The 21853-nt window shown below is 53.7% G+C and overlaps 1 protein-coding gene and 1 long non-coding RNA gene across 2 annotated transcripts in view; one reads left to right on the top strand and one right to left on the bottom strand.

Moving 5' to 3' along the window:
• The window catches only part of LOC142024612 (uncharacterized), a 74491-nt gene extending 56724 nt beyond the window's left edge, over positions 1-17767 (top strand). Inside the window, exons 17-20 of the mRNA XM_075016748.1 lie at positions 2836-2860; positions 5588-5721; positions 7272-7474; positions 15775-17767. Coding sequence (XP_074872849.1) covers positions 2836-2860; positions 5588-5721; positions 7272-7474; positions 15775-17297 — 1885 coding nt within the window. The 3' untranslated portion in view covers positions 17298-17767. The remainder of the gene's footprint in view (positions 1-2835; positions 2861-5587; positions 5722-7271; positions 7475-15774) is intronic.
• Positions 8711-14164, bottom strand: LOC142024995 (uncharacterized). Its single transcript, XR_012648557.1, has 3 exons — positions 14145-14164; positions 11353-11858; positions 8711-10837 (listed from the first exon to the last, which is right to left on the bottom strand). It is a non-coding gene; the product is annotated as an uncharacterized LOC142024995 (long non-coding RNA).
• Positions 17768-21853: the final 4086 nt, after the last annotated feature.

The following is a 21853-nucleotide window of genomic DNA, read 5'->3' as shown; positions in this document are numbered from 1 at the left end:
AGTGCCAACGGTTGGCCTTTTCGCCTCCGTGCGGTCTTAGTGCCGGTGATATTTTTTAAAGTCATTAATAGTTCGTTTATTTATTAATGAAGCTGTTGCAAATAGAAGATGCAGAACTTCCCCGGTTTGGGGGGGCAGGGGGGCGGGTAGCATTAGCTGCACTTTCGTAAAGCCACAGCCGGCCTGGCTTTCAGCAGGCTCCAGGCCCTGTGGCGGAGGAGAGAGCGGGGTGAGCTCCTCCCTCGTGTGCTGATGAAAATCGGCTCACGTGCCGCTCTGGCACCCGCGTCGGGGTTGCTGACCCCTGTAATAGAACATCGGAGCACTGACTTAAGCTTCTTCTGCTAGCACTGCACGTCCGGCTTCCCTCCTGACTGCTGCTCAGTGAGGTGTCAGCTCCCACTGGACCTTTACCCGCAGTCAGGACAGTTACTAGGGTTCTGGCTTGTGTAAACCGTCTGATGCGCAGTGGGGTGCGACGGAACGTTCACTGAAGCTTTTCTCGCACTCGGAACCCGCATACGCAGTGGTCAGTCTGACTTTTCCCACACATATGGAAGGAATTTCACCCCTCTCCCCTTGTGACTAGATGCATCCTGTTGCTCCCGTGAATGACTTTCCTGCTGCCTTTCTGGGCTGCACTGCATCTCACAGGTCTCTGTGCTTTGAGAAACGTGACCTTCAGCTCTTCCCAGTAACATCCCGCACGGAGCATTTGCTTCCGTCCTTCCAGCTGCAGACTGTCTTCAATGTTCTCACTCACCGTGCCCTCGGCTGCTGAGACAGAGAGAGAACCAGACAGGAGTCGTTCTCTGTGCTGAGCGGAAAGGAAAACTCAAAGCAGAATAGAAAAGTGGGAACACGCCAAATACCTGTCCAGTACATTGAATACTCGTGAGCTGAGTTCATCCTCCTTCCTCACAACCCTTCCCCAGAGGAGGGACCCCAGCCCTGCCCCCACCCTCTGGCTGGAGCTGATGACAGGCTGAAGGCTCAGTCAGTCTGGATGAAAAGCCCCAAGTGACATGTAGGAGGACACGGAAATCGGTTTCTGAGTCTCTTTAGCTCACTGCTCACCTGTGTGGGGGTCGCTGATGATCTCCCCTTTCCCAGCGCCCTGGAGATCTGGGACCCCCAGCGCCTCCCCTCGCACCACCCAGGAGATCACATCAGCTTTGGGAACTGGAAATCCTGCTCGGGGAGCAATTAACCAAGTGCTGATCTTGTTCATGAAGGTCCAGGCCATTACTTCTTCCAGCCCCAGGATCTGAGCCGCCCACCCAGAGAGGCTCCTTCCCCACCTGGCACAGGCCAGGCTCTGGCTGGTACAAGATCCCATGACAGCCAGAGTAAAAGTGCATCCTCCCTGCCTTGGAATGGCCCAGCTCATTGCCTGGGGGAGCTGATCACTCTGCTGCACTCTCTAGGGTGTAAATTTTGGCATACAGCTTCCTCTTACCAAGGTTAGGATTTGGTTGTCCCCGGACAAGGGGCTGTGCCGGGAATGGGACTGTTTCTCAGAAAACAGACAGGGAGGGTGCTGTGAGCAGAGATTGCTGTACTCTGTAATGACCACAGGGGGACGGCAGTGGATCACTGATAGGATGGAAGAGTTAGAACAACGGGGGGGCAGCAGGGGAAGGGGGGGGGAGAGAGACAGCCTCCTACTATCCGTGGGAGAGAATCTGTGGGCGGTACTCTTGGTCAGTCTGTCCCTCAGCAGGACACGCTCCCCTGCCCAGGCTGCACCCACTGCAGATGCAGCCATCGTGGAGGGGCGTTTCTCCCCCGTGCCCAAGATGCTGAGATGAGCGAGGACTGTGCTTGTCTCATCAGCGCTCGGGTAAGAGGGGCCCTGAGCTGCCCTCACGACAGGGTGGGTGCTAGCCGCGGTTCATACAGCGCTGAGCTGCAACAGGCAGCAAAGGTTGTCCATCACAACTGCACCTGGGATGTGGGGTGCAAATCAAGACCCCGCTGGGGATGTTTATACGGAGCTGAGCACTTCCTCTGTTTTACGTGTTTCGCCTTCCCCAGCCCTGTGCAAGGAGAACGTGCTGTGCTGTTAATGGCAAAGGCAGGGGCCCAGGGCAAGGCCGTCTGAGTGACTGAGCCAAGCTCACACACAGAGTTTGTACAAGTACAGGGCCTGAAATGCAAGAAGCTCTCCTCACATTCATCCCCCACAGAGCTACCCCACATCGACTGCGGGTAGCGGGTGAATTTCCTCATCCACTCTCCCTCAGCCCCGGAGCCCAGCCCCTCTCACTGGCAGGAACCAGCACGTTAGGCAAGAGAGGACTCTGGGAACGCACCCTCCTCCCAGGGGTGCAGCACGGTGTTCCCAGGGGTGCCCTGCAGGCATGAAGAGCAGCCGGCCCCAGCCCCACAGCTCTGGTACCCGCCGTTCCTGCCTGGGCCCCTCCACTCACACATCCAGACAAGGCAGATGGTGGGGAAGCACATGGAGACCTGGGTTGTGGGAAGAGCAGCACCACTGCCCTGTCCCTGAACCTGCTTCCCCTGGGAGGGGTCGTGGAGGGGACAGTCTCTCCTGGGACTGACACTCCTGACACTGGGGATAGGGGCAGGGAGGGACCCTGAACCAAAGCCAACCCAGCTGCTGCAGAGCCCACACAGCCTCTGACACCCCCGGGGACAGGACTCCTCACCCAGCCAGCGCACGGCCTGGTAATTGTCCTGCATCACCTCCTTGTAGAGGGCTCTCTGCCCCGGGGCCAGCAGCCCCCATTCCTCCTGGGAGAAACACACAGCCACCTCCTCCAAGGTCACCGGCTCTGCCGCCACCGCCATGTCCTCGCTCTGTCTCTGCAGGTCCGGGGCTGCTCCGGAAGCAGAGGTGGGTGCTCTGTGCCTGGCAAGGGAGAAGGGCAATGGAGACACTTCAGACGGGGCTGGAAGCCGCTCTGCGCCCCGGGCTCCCCACACTCGCTCCCTGGGGCACACGCGCTGCACACGCACATTTGGGGAAACGCTCGAGTCTCACAGAACCACCTCGCACAAGTCAGATCCCAAATCCGTCCTCGTTTCTCTCTGAACACGGCCTGAGCTCCGGCACTGCTGCGCCATTCCAGTGGGATTCGGTTCTGAGCGCCCTGTGTGTGTGAGAAACAAGCCGCATATTCAGCTGGCTGAGTGTGGATTTGGGTGTCTGAAGTCAGGCTCCTGTAGTTAAATCCCCCAGTTCTCTTCCTTCTATGTGCAACACAGCCCTAGGCCCTCGCACCAGGGCTTAACCAGCAGCGGCTTTAGAAACCCTCTCCACAACAGCCAGTAAGTGAAGGGAATGTGACTGTTCAGATGCTTATGATTAAATGGGTGGGGAGTGCTTGTGGCATGAGGTCCTCAAACTCAGATTCAGAGCAACCAAAAGGATCATTGGATCGTCTCCTCTGGTGCCCTGTGCATGTGAAGACATCACCTTTAACCCAGAGACCCGGGCACAGACCTGTATTCCCCCAAATCATATCAGTGCTGACCTGAACACAGCAACAGACGGAGAAGCCACTTCAGTATCGGAGCTGGTCCCATTTAACTTTGCACGAGTCCCCGCTACAGCCATTATTCATCCCCACCCTCGCTCTGGCTTATTGACACCTGGCCCTGCAGATTTCCAAGACCAGCACCTGATGCAGTGAGTCTGGGCTCACCAAAGCTCATGCTCAAAACTTTCCTGTTCCTCTATACGGCGCCACGGGCCCCTTCGTTGCTGTCACAGACCCAGACTAACACGGCTCCCCCCCGCGATACATTCCAGCCAGTGTTCTCAGCGCCGAGAAAGTGTCTGTTTCACCAGGGACGAGCAAACCACCATGAACTGGTCCCCTCTGGAAACGCCGGGGAAGGCCAAAGCCGGTCCATTTGGCACGACGCCCTTCCCGCAGCCCCGTCAGGAGAGGCTCATGCAGCCTGTTGGGCCGAACGGGACCGTGCCGGTTGCCACGTGCCCAGGACTCCCGGGCGGCGAAGTGCGCGGTTATAGCAGGACTGTCGCCGGGTCAGACGCACAACACGGGGGTGAGCAGGAGATGGGAGCGATGCAGGAGCGGGGGCTGCGCGTGGCGGGATGGACGGTGACTTGAGAAAGGCTTTTCCCGGCGCGGCGCTACCTCCGGGGGCGAAGAAGCGGCTCCGCCCCACGACCGGGTTCTCTTGTGACTCTTCCCGGCGCTGCAGGACGCGGGTGTGTGTCAGGGACGGACAGGGGCTGGGAACTGAAAAGGGGGTTTCACACGCGGGGGTCTCCGCACTGGGACAGGTACAAGGCGGGGCCGCTGCGAGGGTCGGGGCACAAGACGCCCCCAAGCGGTGCCCGGTGACAGCGCCCCCGGCTGCGGGCGGGCGGAGAGAAGAGCCGCCCCTGACACGGGCAATCCAGGCTGGGGGCGGGAGGGAGGGGAGGGCCCGGAGGGGAACTGACCCCAGCCCAGGAAATCTGCCCGCCTGGGGACCACGTGGGGCACAGAACAAACTCCCGCGGGGAAACCACAGACACGGGCCGGGACGAGCTGCTGGGGGCCGGACAGACGGGGCGAGGGGGCGGGGCCGGACTGACGGGGCGAGGGGCGGGGCCAGCACAGACTCGCTCCCCTCTGGGGCTGTGGGGAGCACAGCGGGGGCTGCGCGCAGCGCTGGGGCGGGGCGGGGCGGGGTGAAGGGCGGGGATGACTCAGAGCAACAGCGATGCGCGGCGGGAGGCCAGTGCGGAGCCGGGCGCACAGCTCGGCCCGGGCAGCTCGGCCAATGGGAGCGGGAGGGGACAGGGCTGACAGGCAGCTCGGCCAATGGGAGCGGGGGGCGGGAAGGGGCGGGACACACAGGACGAGCCCTTGGCAGGTTCGATGCAAGGACCCCTCCCCCCCGGCTGCTGCTCGCCCCTGACGCAGCCCGCGGTGGGGAGGAGCTACGAGCTGCCACTGCGCCATCTCCACCCGCGCAGGCGCAGAGCCAGGCCGAGGGCAGCCCCCGCCTGCACACAGTGGCTGTGTCTACACGTGCCCCAAACTTCGAAATGGCCATGCAAATGGCCATTTCGAAGTTTACTAATGAAGCGCTGAAATGCATATTCAGCGCTTCATTAGCAAGCGGGCGGCAGCGGCGCTTCGAAATTGACGCTCCTTGCCGCCGCGCGGCGCGTCCAGACGGGGCTCCTTTTCGAAAGGGCCCCGCCTACTTCGAAGTCCCCTTATTCCCATGAGCTCATGGGAATAAGGGGACTTCGAAGTAGGCGGGGCCCTTTCGAAAAGGAGCCCCGTCTGGACGCGCCGCGCGGCGGCAAGGAGCGTCAATTTCGAAGCGCCGCTGCCGCCCGCTTGCTAATGAAGCGCTGAATATGCATTTCAGCGCTTCATTAGTAAACTTCGAAATGGCCATTTCGAAGTTTGGGGCACGTGTAGACACAGCCAGTGTTGCCCGCACAGCCTCTGAGTGGGACAAAACCCCAGCGCGGCCTCGCCTTCCCCCCATGCGTCACTTCCCACTTCCTTCGATCAGCTCCTGCCTCCCATCTGCGTCACTTCCCCTTCCCCACCCCACCCCACCCCACCCCCCGCGAAACACAAGCTAGGAGTCCTGCGGCCCTGAGAGGACGAAGCAGGCGATTTCCGCGGGCAGACCGGGACCGAGGCTCGCAGCCCAACACACTGTTGTGTGGACCCGCAAAGCGCCGCACGGCGGCGGAGTGAGCGAACAGCCTGACAGGTGCCGGCCCTCTTCCTGTTCCTCCCCCTCGTCACGTGCCACAGCGTCACTTCCTCGCCTCACGCCTGGGTCACGTGGGCCTCTCCCGTGTCGTCCCGCTGGCCTCACTTCCCCACCTCCACCCACCCATTCAGCTCCCGCCTCTCGGGGCCCTCACTTCCCCTCTCTCCCTGCTGTCGTCACGTCCCCTTTCGCAGTCAGCGCCGTCCTTCCGTTACGTCACTTCCTATGAGGCAGTTTCCGCCTCCTGGTGCCTCACTCCCCCCAACAAGCCACCTCCAATTTCGTCATTTCCCCCTCCCGCCATTTTTGCCGATTGCGTCACTTCCCCTCCCCGCCCCCACCCCCACCCCCGCCGCGGCCCTGGCCCCGCCCCAGCGCTCAGCCGGGCCGGCGCAGCCCCTGCGGGAGGCGGGCGGTGGGGGCGGGGTCCGGGGGAACCGCGCTGGGACTCGCCGGCCGCGTGTGCGGCTCCGGCAGCGGAGGGGTTAACCGGGGTCCGGCGGGAACGTCCTGCGGCCGCTCCGCCGGGTCACGCGCTGCCGCCGCCCGGAGCCCCCCGAGCCCCCCCGCAGGGAGCCGCCGCCAGGTGAGGGGGGGCCCGGCCGGGCCGGGAAGTGACTCCGCCCCCCTCCCCCGTTTGTCTCTCGGACGCTCCGTGCGGGGCCCCCCGCCTGGTCCCGGCCGGGCCGCCCCGTTCTCCGGCCGCTGCGCCTCGTCCTGCCGCCCGCGCGGTCCCGCCCCTCCCCCCCCACGGCAGCGGCCCCTGGTTCGCCTCGGGCTGCGGGCGGCTCGCGGCGCTGGGCCCCGCGGGGAGCAAAGAGGCGCCGCCCCAGCGCCCCGCACTCGCCCCCGCCCGGCTCCGGGGCCGACGGGGGGGGGGACGGGGGGGGGGCGGTGACTCGGGGCCGGTTGTCGCTCCTGGCTCCACTCGCACCTCCAGGCGGAGTCTCCGGGCGGCGCCCGCGGGCTCTGCACCCCGCAGGGACCAGTGGGTGCTGGGGGCTCTGTGCTCGGTTCTCCCCCAGCTCCCTTGTTTTCGCCCCAGGGCCTCTGCACCCCCCTGGTTTCCTTCTCCCTTGTCCCCCTCAGTGATTTGGGGCCCTGAGTCCATTGCACCCCCCGCCCCCCCCCGCAGGGGATCCGAGAGCTCTGGGTGGGCTTGTGTCCCCCACCCCCGGTTCCCCAGTGGGGCCGGGCGCTCGTCGCACGGTGCCGGTGCTCCCCCGCGGTGCAGTTCAGTGACCCTCATTGTCCCTTCAGCTGCTCCCTTCCTCCGGGCTTGTCCCCGTGGGGTGTCACTAACCACGTGACGTGTCCGTGGGACACACTCCAGTGCGCAGCAGTGCTGGGGCTCAGGCCGCGTCCGGAGAGAAACGAGGACGGATTTGGGATCTGACTTGTGCGAGGTGGTTCTGTGAGACTCGAGCGTTTCCCCAAATGTGCGTGTGCAGCACGTGTGCCCCAGGGAGCGCGTGTGGGGAGCCGGGGGATGCGGAGCGGCTTCCAGCCCCGTCTGAAGTGTCTCCGTTGTTCTTCTCCCTTGCCAGGCCCAGAGCCCCCACGTCTGGCTCCAGAGCAGCCCCGGCCCTGCAGAGACAGAGTGAGGACATGGCGGTGGCGGCAGAGCCGGTGACCTTGGAGGAGGTGTCTGTGTGTTTCTCCCAGGAGGAATGGGGACTGCTGGCCCCGGGGCAGAGAGCCCTCTACAGGGAGGTGATGCAGGAGAATTACCAGACCGTGCGCTGGCTGGGTGAGGAGTCCTGTCCCCGGGGGTGTCAGAGGCTGCGTGGGCTCTGCAGCAGCTGGGTTGGCTTTGGTTCAGGGACCCTCTCTACCCCTGTCCCCAGTGTCAGGAGTGTCAGCCCCAGGAATCACTGGCTCCCCTGTGAGAGACTGTCCCCTCCACGGCCCCTCCCAGGGGAAGCAGGTTCAGGAACATGGCAGTTCTTTGATAGCATTGTGATACAGTCTCTCATGATATTCTTATAAAAAAACTAGGCAAATACAATTTAGATGAGGCTACTATAAGGTGGGTGCATAACTGGCTGGATAACCATACCCAGAGAGTAGTTCTTAATGGTTCTCAGTCCTGCTGGAAAAGTATAACAAGTGGGGTTCCGCAGGGGTCTGTGTTAGGACCGGTTCTGTTCAATGTCTTCATCAATGATTTAGATATTGGCATAGAAAGTACGCTTATTAAGTTTCCAGATGATATCAAGTTGGGAGGGGTTGCAGCAGCTTTGGAGGATGGGGTCATAATTCAAAATAATCTGGATAAACTGGAGAAATGGTCTGAGGTAAACAGGATGAAGTTTAATAAGGACAAATGCAAAGTGCTCCACTTAGGAGGGAACAATCAGTTTCACGCATGCAGAATGGGGAGAGACTGTCTAGGAATGAGTACAGCAGAAAGGGATCTAGGGATTATAGTGGACAACAAGCTAAATACGAGCCAACAGTGTGATGCTGTTGCAAAAAAAGCAGATATGATTCTGGGCTGCATTAACAGGTGTGATGTGAACAAGACACGAGAAGTCATTCTTCCGCTCTACTCTGCGCTGGTTAGGCCTCAGCTGGAGCGTTGTGTCCAGTTCTGGGCACCGCAGTTCAAAAAAGATGTTGAGAAACTAGAGAGGGTCCAGAGAAGAGCGACAAGAATGATTAAAGGTCGAGAGAATGTGACCTATGAAAGAAGGTTGAAAGAACTGGGCTTGTTTAGTTTGGAAAAGAGAAGATTGAGAGGAGACGTGATAGCGGTTTTCAGGTATCTAAAAGGGAGTCATAAGGATGAAGGAGAAAACTTGTTCTTCTTGGCCTCTGAGGATAGAACAAGAGGCAATGGACTTAAACTGCAGCAAGGGAGGTTTAGGTTGGATATTAGGAAAAAGTTCCTAACTGTCAGGGCGGTCAAACAGTGGAATAAATTGCCAAGGGAGTGTTAAGGAAAGATTTAACTCTCTCTCACCCTCGCAGGTGTGGTGTTGGGTTCGACTCTAGGATCCCACAGAATTTCAAGTTCAGAGTCCAATCCACAAGTATCCTTTATTGAGGTACAGAATTACAGCTCGAGCTGGGTGCCTCCGGAGATGGACCCCGACCCCAGAAATCACTGGCAATTATACTCTTTACAGTTCATAACACCGCCCATACCCCTGTCCAAAGTCCAATCCCCTAATTTGAGTAGGGGTCTTTACTCTTCCCCATTGGATGGTTCCATTGCTAAGAGGACAGTCTGTTGCTGGGTGTTTGATCTTCTTCAGGAGGCGGTTATCTCAGCTCCTTACATTCTTCTTTTATCTCCCATTTTGCAAACTTCCAATTAGCATGATATCTGGCAATTTTCACCGGTTCTGCAGCTGCTGTTTTTCAGCATTTCTCTCAGGTCAGCTTGACCTGGGCCTAAGGCTTCAGCTACTTTAGCTACTAGTGCTAAGCTAAGAGAATAAACTCTTTAAAACATGCATATAAAATGACATATAAATGATTTTCCCATAACAGTCCCCCCTTTGATTTTGTAGGCATCCCTGCCTACCTATATTATAACGTGCTTTGCATAAGCATTTTACAATAACCTTGCATAGAGCGTGTTCACATATTTTGCAAAAGCTCCTTAATACATGACACAACAGAGCATAATATTATCAGTACAACAAACAGAGGAAGGAGAATCTTAATTAATAAACGAAACAAACCACTGAGCCATGAGGATAAACCCCATCCTGAAAACAGATCTTGCAACCAGTCACCCTCAGGGGCGGTGTAGGCAGCTTCTGCCCCGGCTCTGGCATGGGCCTCTGCCCTTACTACCTTTTCATAGATTTCATAGCTACTATTATTTACATACACACAACATCGGGATCCAACTAGAGCAGAGACTCCCCCTTGGGAAGCTCGGAGGTAATCTAAAGCCAACCAGTTTTGGAGGACCATTTGCCTAACTTTTCCCAATTCCTTATCGATGGCCTGGAGGGCTTTGGTTGTAGCATTGGCTACTTTCTCCAAAGCTTCCTCCAGCTTCCAGATTTTCTTCATCGTAAAGGCCATACCCAGACCTGGGGTCGTGACTCCCCAATACCATTTCATGTTCGTTATCTCTCGGTAGTTTCAGACTCTGCTACCGGGAGGACGGTCTACTATCCAAATGGCTGGGAAGGCTGCCCCAATATAGCAGGTTCCACTCCAACGTATGGGCAGGGTTTTATATGCCCTTTGGCCACATATGAAATAATGGCCAACCTTAGCTGTTAAGGCTTTAGTGCATTGGGGTTTCATCATTTACTGCAAATAGTACCTGAAGATGTTAAGGTTGGCAAGGCCTTTATCTTACACCAAACCTCATTCTGGACAACGCTTATCTCGCACCTGCTTTCCCCCACTCGTCCTTCTGTGCCATTGCACGCCCAATAATATTCTCCAACTGAGGTTATGGCTAAACGAACATCTCCTAGGCCATTAAACTCTTTATCATACCATGTGTTATTTTGGCCCAATTCACCAAACCATGTGCCATTCATCTGAGTGTTATTTAGTGGGACTGGAATCATTGGGACACCTCCCTTTGAATGTACAGGGCTATGAGCACGTATCCAACATCTGTGGTGTTAAATTCTCGGGAAGCTTGGTTCATTAAAAGCATAAACGTATTTGAGCCATATAGGCTATAGCTACTAGGTATTAAAAACAAAACTAAACGTAAGTTCAGCAGGATCTGTTTGGCCAGCCCCATTGGACTGTTCTTCAGGGCTTCGTCGCTTTCTTCACCTATCGCTGGCAGGTTTCCTGGGCTGCAGTTGGTACCTTAGTCTTGGTTCCTCAGGTTCGTCTGCTTCTGGGCCTGGATTGCCGGTACCAGGTTTGCCGTGCTCCTCTTCAGGACCCGCCTCTGTAGGAGCTGGAACCAGTTTGCAGTGGGAGGTGTGGCTCCAGGTCAGCAGGCCCTTGCACTTCACAGCGGTATGGGTGGTGAAAAGGTCTTGGTGGGGCCCTTCCACCTTGGTTCCAGGGCAGTCTTTCGCTGGTGGACCTTTACACAGACCCAATCTCCTGGTTGCAGCTTATGGCACGGTTCAATCGGGGCCTCCAGGAAAGCGTCCTTGACCTGTGAATGACAGGACTGCACACACCTCATCAGTTTCTGACAGTACTTAACTATGCTTGCTTTGATAAGTGTGGTATTGGCCTGGTCAATCTTCGGGCTGCTCAGCTGTTTCTTTGGGCAGCCACACACAATCCCATAGGGACTAAGTCCAGTGAAGTGAGTACCTCTATTACTGGAGATCACAAGGGGTATTTTCCAGGATGGGATAAAGTGATTTAGAAGATTTTTAGCCACTGTGATGGCATCAGCTTTCCTACATGGAGAAGCTTTTACCCATCCCGAGAACAAACAAACAATAACCAGCACATAGTCAAAAGATTTACATTTGGGTAGTTGAGTGGAGTTCATTTATAAATTTAGGAACAGTCCTAAAAGGCGGAGATCTGGTTGCCAGAACTGTCTTTACAGGTTTGCCCATGTTATAGGCTTGGCAGACAGGGCAAGCCAGACAGTTGTTTGGGCCACTTAGGAGAATTTGGAAGCAAACCAATTTGTTTGAACAGCAGTAATCATCCCCCTGCTTCGCTTACCTGAGTCAGACTGTGGTGCATGCAAGCAGGATAAGGGAGAAGGACCTTGGGCGCAACCAGGCAGCCGTCCGGGGAGCGCCAAAGGCGTTCAGGATGCAAAAGGCATTCATCCCATCTCCAGATGGTTTCTTCTGAATGTAGGGCCTGATCTTGGAATAGTGCAGTATCAATAAGGGTTGCAATAGGAGACTGGGAATCTGTAAAAATGGGAAACAGTGAAGTGGCACAAGAGAGGAAAAGTTCTGCAGCTTTAGCTGCTGTGTCAGCCAAGGCATTTAGTAAGGCAGCAATATACAGACCCTTTTTGTTTTAATTTGTGAGCCCATGTATAGTTTAACTTACCAACACAGACAATTTGATAATGCTATTAATAAGATGAGCACAAACACAAAATACAAAACCACGGTCTTCATTTTAAAAGGAGATTCATGATGTTTAGGTTGTTCTTCAGTAACTACCAGCTTTTCCTGTGTTTCTGAAAGACACAAGAACAATTTTCTGCCCCCCTATGGGAGCGGCAGATTACATTTTAGAATACTCCATTTACACACATGCTCAGTCCCTTCTAAACTCTGCAAGCTACTCACTCTGGATCCTCTTCAGACACTTCAGAGTTAAGGGCTTACTCACTTACTCTTTCCCTCAAATCACATGCTTGCTCCCTTAAAAAAACTTTAGTAGTTTAGATTTCACCCTTTGAAGATGTTATTACAGGGATCTGACTTCCCCTTTGACTTTTATTACTTCCCTTTATTAAAGGACAGTTATATACATCACACCTTATTACAGGATCACTCATGTTAACTACATACCTTCTTTTTTTTTTTTTATTAACGCCCGTTTCACTACTCTAACTAATTTTACAGTGCTGTACACAGCTTCCATTTCCTTTTTATACATTTGGGCAGTCAAATCCCAATAGAAACCCTTTATCTTCTTTTAGCAAGTTTTACTGAATTATAGAGATTTAAATTTGATTTTTTTTTTTTTTTTAGAACTGGCCAAATTTGGGCTATTGAAGGGGCTCTGGGCCTTCATGCGTACCCCTTCCTTTTGTAAATCTTGGATTTATAATGCTGAGAGCTATTGGCAGATTGGTATTAAACCCTTCTTCTAACTTGTATATTGGGTTTACCAGACTCTGCAGATCTCTGTAGTTCTGCTGGGCATAACGCTTAGCAGCAGATTTCAAATACATCTCATCCATTATTTCTATATATTAATGTTACCGTTTATAATTTACTGAACTTAACAACAAGGGAAAATTTTAACTTTGATCTTATTTAGGTTTTACACAACTTTTGTTCTCTGATATTGGAAGGTGTCCACGTCGGAAGGCGTCCCCTTCTTATGGATACACCAACAAGACACACAAACAGATAGACAAAACTACCCCAGACCAGTCAAAAGCAAATAAGCTTCAAACACAAACGGATGAGAAATGCAGATTAATACAGATTCTAATTGCCAGACACTTGGCAGTACAAAACCAAAACAGCCCTTTGTCACTGCAAGGGCAAGTTATCAGATTTTAACACAAACATGTGTTAGCAAAACAATTAATTTAAACAAAACTCCATGACGGATACACACATACTGCAACATAAATGCTTGCATGACTCCACTCTGTACCACAGAGAGTTAAACTAACAGCTTTCAGAGTTGGGCAGTTTCTTCAAGGTCTCATAAGCTGGGCTTTTATCCAAGAAGCTGTTTCTCACAGCCCAGATGCAACTGCTGTGATATTCCTTACTCCCGGTAACTTGTGTTTCAGAAATTTTTGCTCCCTTTCGGTTCCAATGCCCTCTGGAGAGAAATCCATTTTTTTTTCTTTTCACAAAATATTCCTCGAATTACCTGCACAACCTTCTTTGGATTATCTCGGAGCCTGGGAAGCTGTTGGCTCCAAGTAATCAGATCCTGAGGTCTCCAAGGTTTGTTAACGCTAGTTATTAACACCCTCCGTTGCCTCTGTTCCCCTCCCTCCCTAGCAGGCTTCAGTCCTAAGGGGACCTGAGTTAAGGGAGCCCGGAAGACAACGGGGGGGGAAGGAAGGAGGCGAAGAAGAAAGAACAGCAGAAGGGGGAGCATAGGGTGGAGCGGATTCCACAAGTGCAGACGCAGCAGCAGAGCTCTGTAAGGCCTTTAAGTAATTTTTTCTAGGCTTCTCTTTTTGCCTAGCAAATGCCCAATTAGCCCACACATACCAACAATCCATTTGTGTGGGGAACCTGTTTTCCAATTGCTGACGTAAAAAAAAAAGTTAACTCCTGTAAATCAAAAGTCCCTTCACTCGGCCAGCTCTCTGCCGGCTTACCGCCTGCGGTTAAGAGAGGCCAGTCCTCCTGACACAGCTGCATCAATTTCCCTTCTCCTAGTCTCGTGGTACCATCCATTTTCCTCCAATTTTCCAGCACTTCGGCTAAGGGCGTCCCCTTCTCGATGCCGAAAGCGCTACCCATCCTGCATTCCCTACAGGTGCGCCTTACGCGGATCAGGCTGCGCCCCAGATGCGCCTTACGCGGATCAGGCTGCGCCCCAGATGCGCCTTACGCGGATCAGGCTGCGCCCCAGGTGCGCCTTACGCGGATCAGGCTGCGCCCCAGGTGCGCCTTACGCGGATCAGGCTGCGCCCCAGGTGCGCCTTACGCGGATCAGGCTGCGCCCCAGGTGCGCCTTACGCGGATCAGGCTGCGCCCCAGGTGCGCCTTACGCGGATCAGGCTGCGCACCTCCCCTTAGTGCACTAGATACCAGAATTTAGAATTTAGCAAGTGGGAATTTAAGACTCACCCTTCGGTGCCTCCCGCTGCCAAAGATCCCAGGTGAACTCACCCGTTGGCGCCAAGTGGAAGTTTGGAGACGAGAGGCTCCGAGATGGTCGCCTCGAGTCCCATCTGGGTCGCCAAACTCTTAAGGAAAAGATGTAACTCTCCCCCTCACCCACGCAGGTGCTGGGTCCGACTCTAGGATCCCACAAAGTTCCGAGTTCAGAATCCAATCCACACGTAACCTTTATTGAGGTACAGAATCACAGGTCGAGCTGGGTGCCTCCGGAGAGGGACCCGCCTCCCAAAATTCACTGGCAATTATACTCTCTACAGTTCATAACACTGCCCATACCCCAGTCCAAAGTCCAATCCCCTAATGTGAGTAGGGGTCTTCACTACTCCTCATTGGATAGTTCCGTTGCTAAGAGGACAGTCTGTTGCTGGGTGTTTGATCTTCTTCAGGAGGCGGTTATCTCAACTCCCTATGTTCTTCTTTTATCTCTACTTCGCAAACTCCCAATTAGTACAATACCAGCCAGTTTTCACTGGTTCTGCAGCTGCTGTTTTCAGCATTCTTCTCAGGCCAGCTTGACCTTGGGCCTAAGGCTTCAGCTACTTTAGCTACTAGTGCGAAGCTAAAAGAACAAATTCTTTAACACATGCATATAAAATGACCTATAAATGATTTTCCCATAACAGTCGGTTGCAGTGAGTTTTCCATCTTCAGCCCGTTGGGTGGGACGTCCATCCATTTGCGCTTGGCGAGGAAGATGGTGTCTGTATCTGTGCAGGTTTTCTCATGGGTTTGATGGATTCCCACTCCATGTGGCTAAATTCGGGGCCTGCCTGGTGCCAGGCCTTGGGCGTAGCTGTGTTAGTTTTATCCACAAAAACAAGAACACGTCGAGTGTCTTGTTTGAGCTGAGTGGTCCTGTCCTGCCCTGCCCTGGGATGGGGGGTGGGGGTGGAACAGGTCAAGAGGGAGGCTGAGATGTACCCTAGAGAGTGCAGCAGAGCACTCAGCTCCCCCAGGAATGAGCTGGGCCATTCCCGAGGCAGGGGTGAGCCACCTGTACCCCAGGTGAGTGTGTCATGGGATCTTGTACCATCCAGAGCCCGGCCTGTGCCAGGTGGGGAAGGAGCCTCTCTGGGTGGGGGGCTCAGATCCTGGGGCTGGAAGAAGTAATGGCCTGGACCTTCCTGAACAAGATCAGCACTTGGTTAATTGCTCCCCAGGCAGGATTTCCAGTTCCCAAAGCTGATGTGATCTCCTGGGTGGAGCGAGGGGAGGCGCTGGGGGTCCCAGATCTCCAGGGCTCTGAGAAAGGGGAGATCATCAGCGACCCCCACACAGGTGAGCAGTGAGCTAAAGAGACTCAGAAACCGATTTCCGTGTCCTCCGAGATGTCACTTGGGCCTTTTCATCCAGACTGACTGAGCCTTCAGCCTGTCATCAGCCTTAGCCAGAGGGTGGGGGCAGGGCTGGGGTCCCTCCTCTGGGGAAGGGTTGTGAGGAAGGAGGAGCAGCTCAGCTCATGTTATTTCAATCTTTCCATCAGCTGTTGGCTGCGTTCCCCCTTTTCTGTTCCCTTTCAGAGTTTTCCTTTCAGCTCAGCTCAGAGTGACACTGTCTGGTTCTCTCTGTGTCCCAGCAGGTGAGGTGATGCTGCTCAAGAATGACGAGGAGAATCTTCAGCTGGAAGCACCAGAGCAAGTGGCCTCCTGTGGGATGTTCCTGGGAAGCTCTGAAGGTCGTGTGTCTCAGAGTCCTGAGCACAGAGAGACCTGTGAGAGTCAGCGTAGCCCAGAAAGGCAGCAGGGAAACCATGCAGGGGAGGGGCAGGATAACCCCAGCCATGGGAGCAGAGGCGTGAAAAACACTAGAGAGAGCGAACAACAGAAAACCTGTGGGAAAAGCTTCAGTCTTAACAGTCATTGTAGCATCCGCACAGGAGAGAAGCCCAATATCTGCCCTGACTGCGAGAGAAGCTTCCAGCTGCTCTCAGGTCTTATTGATCACCAGGGAACCCACACTGGAGAGAAACCCTTCCACTGCTCCGACTGTGGGAAACAGTTCTCATGGTCCTCAAGTCTTAAACGTCATTGCAGCACCCACACAGGAGCAAAGCCCTTCCACTGCCCCGACTGTGGGAAAAGGTGGCGCGTAAGCCTTAAAAGACATTGCAGAATCCATGCAGGAGAGACACCTTATAACTGCCCTGACTGTGGAAAAGTGTTCAGGCAGAGGTCTTACCTTGTTGCTCATTATAGAACCCACACTGGAGAAAAACCCTTCCACTGCTCTAACTGTGGGAAAAGCTTTCGTCAGCGCTCAGGTCTTATTTATCATCAGAGAACCCACACTGGAGAGAAACGCTTCAACTGCTCTGACTGTGGGAAAAGCTTCTCATGCTCCTCAAGTCTTAAAAGACACTGCAGAATCCACACAGGAGAAACACCTTATTGCTGCTCTGAATGTGGGAAAAGGTTCAGACGGGGGTCAGACTTTGTTACACATAGGAGAACCCACACTGGAGAGAAACCCTTCCACTGTTCTGAGTGTGGGAAAAGCTTCTCATGGTCCTCAAGTCTTAAAAGACATTGCAGAATCCACACAAGAGAAACACCTACCAGCTGCTCTGACTGTGGGAAAAGGTTCAGACGGAGGTCAGACTTTGTTACACATAGGAGAACCCACACTGGAGAGAAACCCTTCAACTGCTCTGACTGTGGGAAAAGCTTCTCGTGCTCCTCAAGTCTTAAAAGACATTGCAGAATCCACACAGGAGAAACACCTTATAGCTGCTCCGACTGTGGGAAAAGGTTCAGACGGAATTCAAACTTAGTTACACATAGGAGAACCCACACTGGAGAGAAACCCTTCAGTTGCTCTGACTGTGGGAAAAGCTTTCCATGCTCCTCAAGTCTTAAAAGACATTGCAGAATCCACACAGGAGAAACACCTTTTAGCTGCTCTGACTGTGGGAAAAGCTTTCCATGCTCCTCAAGTCTAAAAAGACATTGCAGAATCCACACAGGAGAAACACCTTTTAGCTGCTCTGACTGTGGGAAAAGGTTCAGACAGAGGTCAAACCTTGTTACACATAGGAGAAGCCACACAGGAGAGAAACTCTTCCACTGCTCTGACTCTGGGAAAAGCTTTTGTCAGCACTAAACTCTTTCAGATCAGGGAACCCACACCAGGGAGGAACCTTTCAGCTGTTCTGTGTGTGGGACAAGTTCAGGGAACACTCGCACCTTGTCAATCATCAGAGAGTTCACAGAAGAGAGAAACCCAATGACTGCACTGAGGTGGGTAACCTTCAGTGGCTGCTTGGACATTATTGGTCATCAGAGAATTCACACAGGAGAGAAATCCGGTAACTTCCTCTGTTGCTGTTTTTGAAGCTGAGCCATTGGGCAAAAAAAGTCAGTGAGAACCCCATGAACTACCACACTGCTTCTCACTCCTCAAGGGTGTGGTGTTACGGAGCCATTCAAGGAACTAAAATAAAGTCGACTTATTCCCTAAATTAACCCATGCACCTTTATAAAACAACTAGACACACTGGAGTTTGTTGAGAACCTTAACTTGATTAATTTTTGGTGTCTTTTTTTTTAATTAAATAAACTGAAAATGCTTCACTTGAGTTGTTGCTCTTGGGTGTGTCTGGAGAGGAGGGGTCAGTGCATGGGGACTCTGGGGAGAGACCATTGTCGTAGCCCCCTTTCACCGCAGAAGCTTTGGGCCCAGGTGAGAAGCACCTCTGCTTGGCTGCTGCAGCTCCAGCAGGTACACCCAGGGGAGCGGCGTGTGTCCCTCGCCTGGGGCAGGGCCAGGGTCATCGGTCCTCTGCACTGCCCAGCCGGAGAGGAATGCAGCAAATGTGCACTTTCTCCTCACTCCCTGATGGAGGGGAACAGCCAGCCGTGTCCCTGTACGAACTTATGGGGGCGGGAGCTGCAGCTGTCCCCAAGGGCACCTGGAGGTGGGATGCTCATGGCTGGGACAGTCCTGGGTGGTGGAGAGGGGGCATCCCCAGCCAACCCCTTTCTTGTGTGGTGGTCGTCTCTTTTCTGTGTGGTCATAGAACAGTCGAGCTGGAAGAGACCTAAAAACCCATCGAGTCCAGCCCCCTGCCCAAGGCAGGACCAAACCCATCAGATCAGCCCAGCCAGGGCTCTATCGAGCCGAGAGTCAAACACCTCCGGGGATGGAGACTCCATTACTCCCCTGGGTCGACCATTCCAGTGCTTCACCACCCTTCTGTAGCCAGACAGCCAGCCCCCTCTCAGACCAGCATTGCTGGGAACACAAGGGAGCCAAAACAACAGGGCACTTAACATAAATTCCAGCACAGCCTTTGAAGCTGCGAGAAAGCACAGGTGTGCTGCTACAATGTGCCTCTGGGAACATATACAATGATTAGGCGCACAGCAGACAGAGAAGCTGTGACAGACATGGCTCTTAGCCCCTACTAAATAACGTGATGCACACACACCAACATCCTAGGTGGGAAAATATTTTCCCTAATAAAAGGAATGTCCAGTAGTCGAAACTTATTGTTTCTCTCCCTTGCAAGTGTAAACTACTCTTGCGAGAGCTGGCGTCACCCAGACAGACCAGCCCCAATTTGGCATAAGAAAGGAGAAAGAGAATAAAGGAGTACAGAGGTATAAGTATGGGACCTACAGCACCACGATTTTTGAGTGCTTTTCACTATCTATCTGCTGGTCAGATAAGTGACAGCCTCCCAAGGCTTCTGCAGCTAAAAGGGTCCCCTAAGCCTTGTCCCTTATTCGTCTTTCCGCGGAATTGAGTGACCGATCCTGGCTTGGCACCGCTGGAATCGAGAGATGCAAGGAGGGTAAGAAGCACCCACACCTGATCTCCTATCTTTAGTGTACACATATTTTGAAATAGACTCTATACTTTGTTTTCTTTCTTTGGGATCGTGGCCTTAGTTTTGTAACTTCTTTGTGTGTGTAACATCTCTACATTTAAATAAGTAGGCACTAGCAATTTTGTAACCACATGATTAGAATCTAGTTTAATAAATTTTGGTAACCGTTTGTGCATAAGCCTGACTTGTTTCTCTGGTTTACTGTAAAGCAGCCAACACAATTAAAGAACCTCAGCCGTTTTGGCTATAAAGCCTGGCCATTAGGTGAGAGCACTAAGAGCCTAGCGTTGAGTTGTGCCGCCTCCACGGGGCAAACTCTTGGGGCGCCTGTCAGTCAATCCTGACTGCCCACTGCGAAGGGGCTCTGAGCTCTAGCAGTTAAAGTCACGGGTGTTTAGGACCTTGGGGCATCCGTCAGCCTAGCCCGGGCTGCCCGCCGTGAAGGGACAGTGCGTCCTAGCGGTTAAAGTCACGGATGGTATAAAACGGGCATAGCTGGCACCTCACCAAACATCCTTGGCCATCGGCTAACACCTTCTAGTGAAAATGTTTTTGCTAATGTTCAACCTGGACCTTCCCAACCACGACTTAAGACCATTGATCCGTGTTCTGCCATCGGTGACCACGGGGAACAGCCTCTCTCCAGCCGCTTTGCAGCCTCCCTTCAGTAAGCTGAAGACTGTTATCAAGCTCCCCCGCCCCCCCAGTCTTCTCTATTGCAGACTGAACAGTCCCAATTCCCTCAACCTTTCTTCATAGGTCATATGCTCCAGCCCCCTAATTACTTTGGTCGCCCTTCGCTGGACTGTCTCCAGCGTATCCACATCCTTCCTATATTTGGGGGCCCAGAACAGGACACAGTACTCCAGATGCGGCCTCACCAAAGCTGAATAAAGAAGAATAATCACTTCTCTGGATCTATTGGCAACGCTCCTCTTGATGCAACCTAATATGCCAGTAGCCAAGAAGGCTAATGGCACATTAGGTTGCAACGACACAGTGTTGACTCATGTCCAGCTTCTCGTCCACTCCAACTCCCAGATCCTTTTCTGCAGAACTACGACTCAGCCAGTCTGACCCCAGCCTGTAACAATGCTTGGGATTCTTCCGGTCTAAGTGAAGGATTCTGCACTTGTCATTGAACCTTATCAGATTTCTTGCGGCCCAGTCTTCCAATTTGTCTAAGTCACTCTGGCCCCTGTCCCTACCCTCCAGCGTATCTACCTCTCCCCCTAGCTTAGTGTCATCTGCAAATTTGCTGAGGGTGCAGTCCAGCCCCTCATCCAGGTCATTGATAAATATGTTGAACAGAACAGGATTCAGAACCGAACCTTGGGGAACTCCACTAGAAACCGACCGCCATCCTGACATTGAGCCGTTGATCACTACCCACTGAGCCCGACCTTCTATCCAGCTCTCTATCCATCTTACCGTCCATTTATCCAATCCACATTCCTTAACTTGCTGACAAGAATATTGAGGAAGCCCATATCAAAAGGTTTGCTGAAGTTGAGATAAATCACATCCATTGATTTTCCCCTATCCACAGAGCCAGTTTTCTCATCGTAGAAACTAATCAGATTGGTCAGGCATGACTTGCCCTTCATGAATCCATGCTGACTATTCCTGATCACTCTCCCCTCCTCCAAGTGCCTCAAAATGACTTCCTTGAGGAGCCTGTTGAAGTACAAGACTTCTCTGTGTTTAGGCGGCTCACATTCAGCTTTATTGAATTCAGTAAGGCAACAGGTGAGCCAAACTGGACACTAGTAAAACCAAGTCCAGCAAGGCTGCTTGATGCAGCTCACGCTTGTATCTTATACCCTCACACCAACAAAGCCCAGTGTCAGAGGCAATTTAAATTACTTCTCAAAGAGAAACCGTTATCAGCAAAGAGAAACAGGTACCGGGGAGCTGGAGTCTTGACTCCCAACAGTCCATTAACACATTCCATAGAGCTCATCCTCCCGCCATTCCCAAACAGGTCAAGGAAAGGACCAGCTCCTGTGTGCGCGCGGGAGTAAGGGCTGTGAAATGGCGTCTATACAAGATGGCTTCCGCAATCAGTTACAGCTACTTTTTGAGTTTTTGGGCCCCCCCCACACCCACACCCAGCAAGGATGGAGAGTCCTCTGCAGCTGGCACCCTCCAACACGCCGCATGGCCTGGGCTAGTGTTTGGAGCACGTGCGCTGCCCAAGGGCACCGTCCCCCTCTGGGTCGCCCCAGTCAGATGCAAAGGAAAGACAGACGTCTGGAATGGAGAAGATGCGGAAAGCAGGTTTGACGAATCCTCCCTGCTACCCCCCCTTAGGGGCTCCACTCCGCACTTGCTGTCTGAGTTTGCTCCTGTAGCCTTCGGCTGTCCTGAGCCTGCCCACACGGCAGTGGGGAAGGTTCTCACAGGGGTGTCTGCCCCAGGGGGGCATAAGGAGTCAGGGCCCCTTGGACGCCGGTGACCAAATCGTAGTTTTGATGCCATTTGGATTGACCAAAATAACCTAGGGACCCGAGTATCCCAGCCCCTCATCTCCTGCAGAACGAGGGGGCAGAAACCACCTAGTCAACCCACCCGCCATCACGTTGGGTGGGGGTCTGCACTGCCCACCTGGTGCCTGTGGGCTGCTGGCGCTGCCGCTGCTGGGGGCTCATGGATGACCACATGAGCAAGAAGAGATAACACACAGCAAATGGCATGGAGGGTCAGGCTGGCTTGATCATCCACATCACCACTCACTCCCCTGTCGCTGAGCTCCCCCCACCCCCCCCCCCCGCCGCCTGCAGCACCCCCTCGCCCAGCCTGCTCCCAACACCCCCCTGCCCACAGA

Source organism: Carettochelys insculpta, chromosome 22 (assembly GCF_033958435.1).
Source record: "Carettochelys insculpta isolate YL-2023 chromosome 22, ASM3395843v1, whole genome shotgun sequence".
NCBI classification, from domain to species: Eukaryota; Metazoa; Chordata; order Testudines; family Carettochelyidae; genus Carettochelys; species Carettochelys insculpta.
Note: the sequence above shows the minus strand (reverse complement) of the source record. Positions and strands in the feature narration are given on the sequence as shown.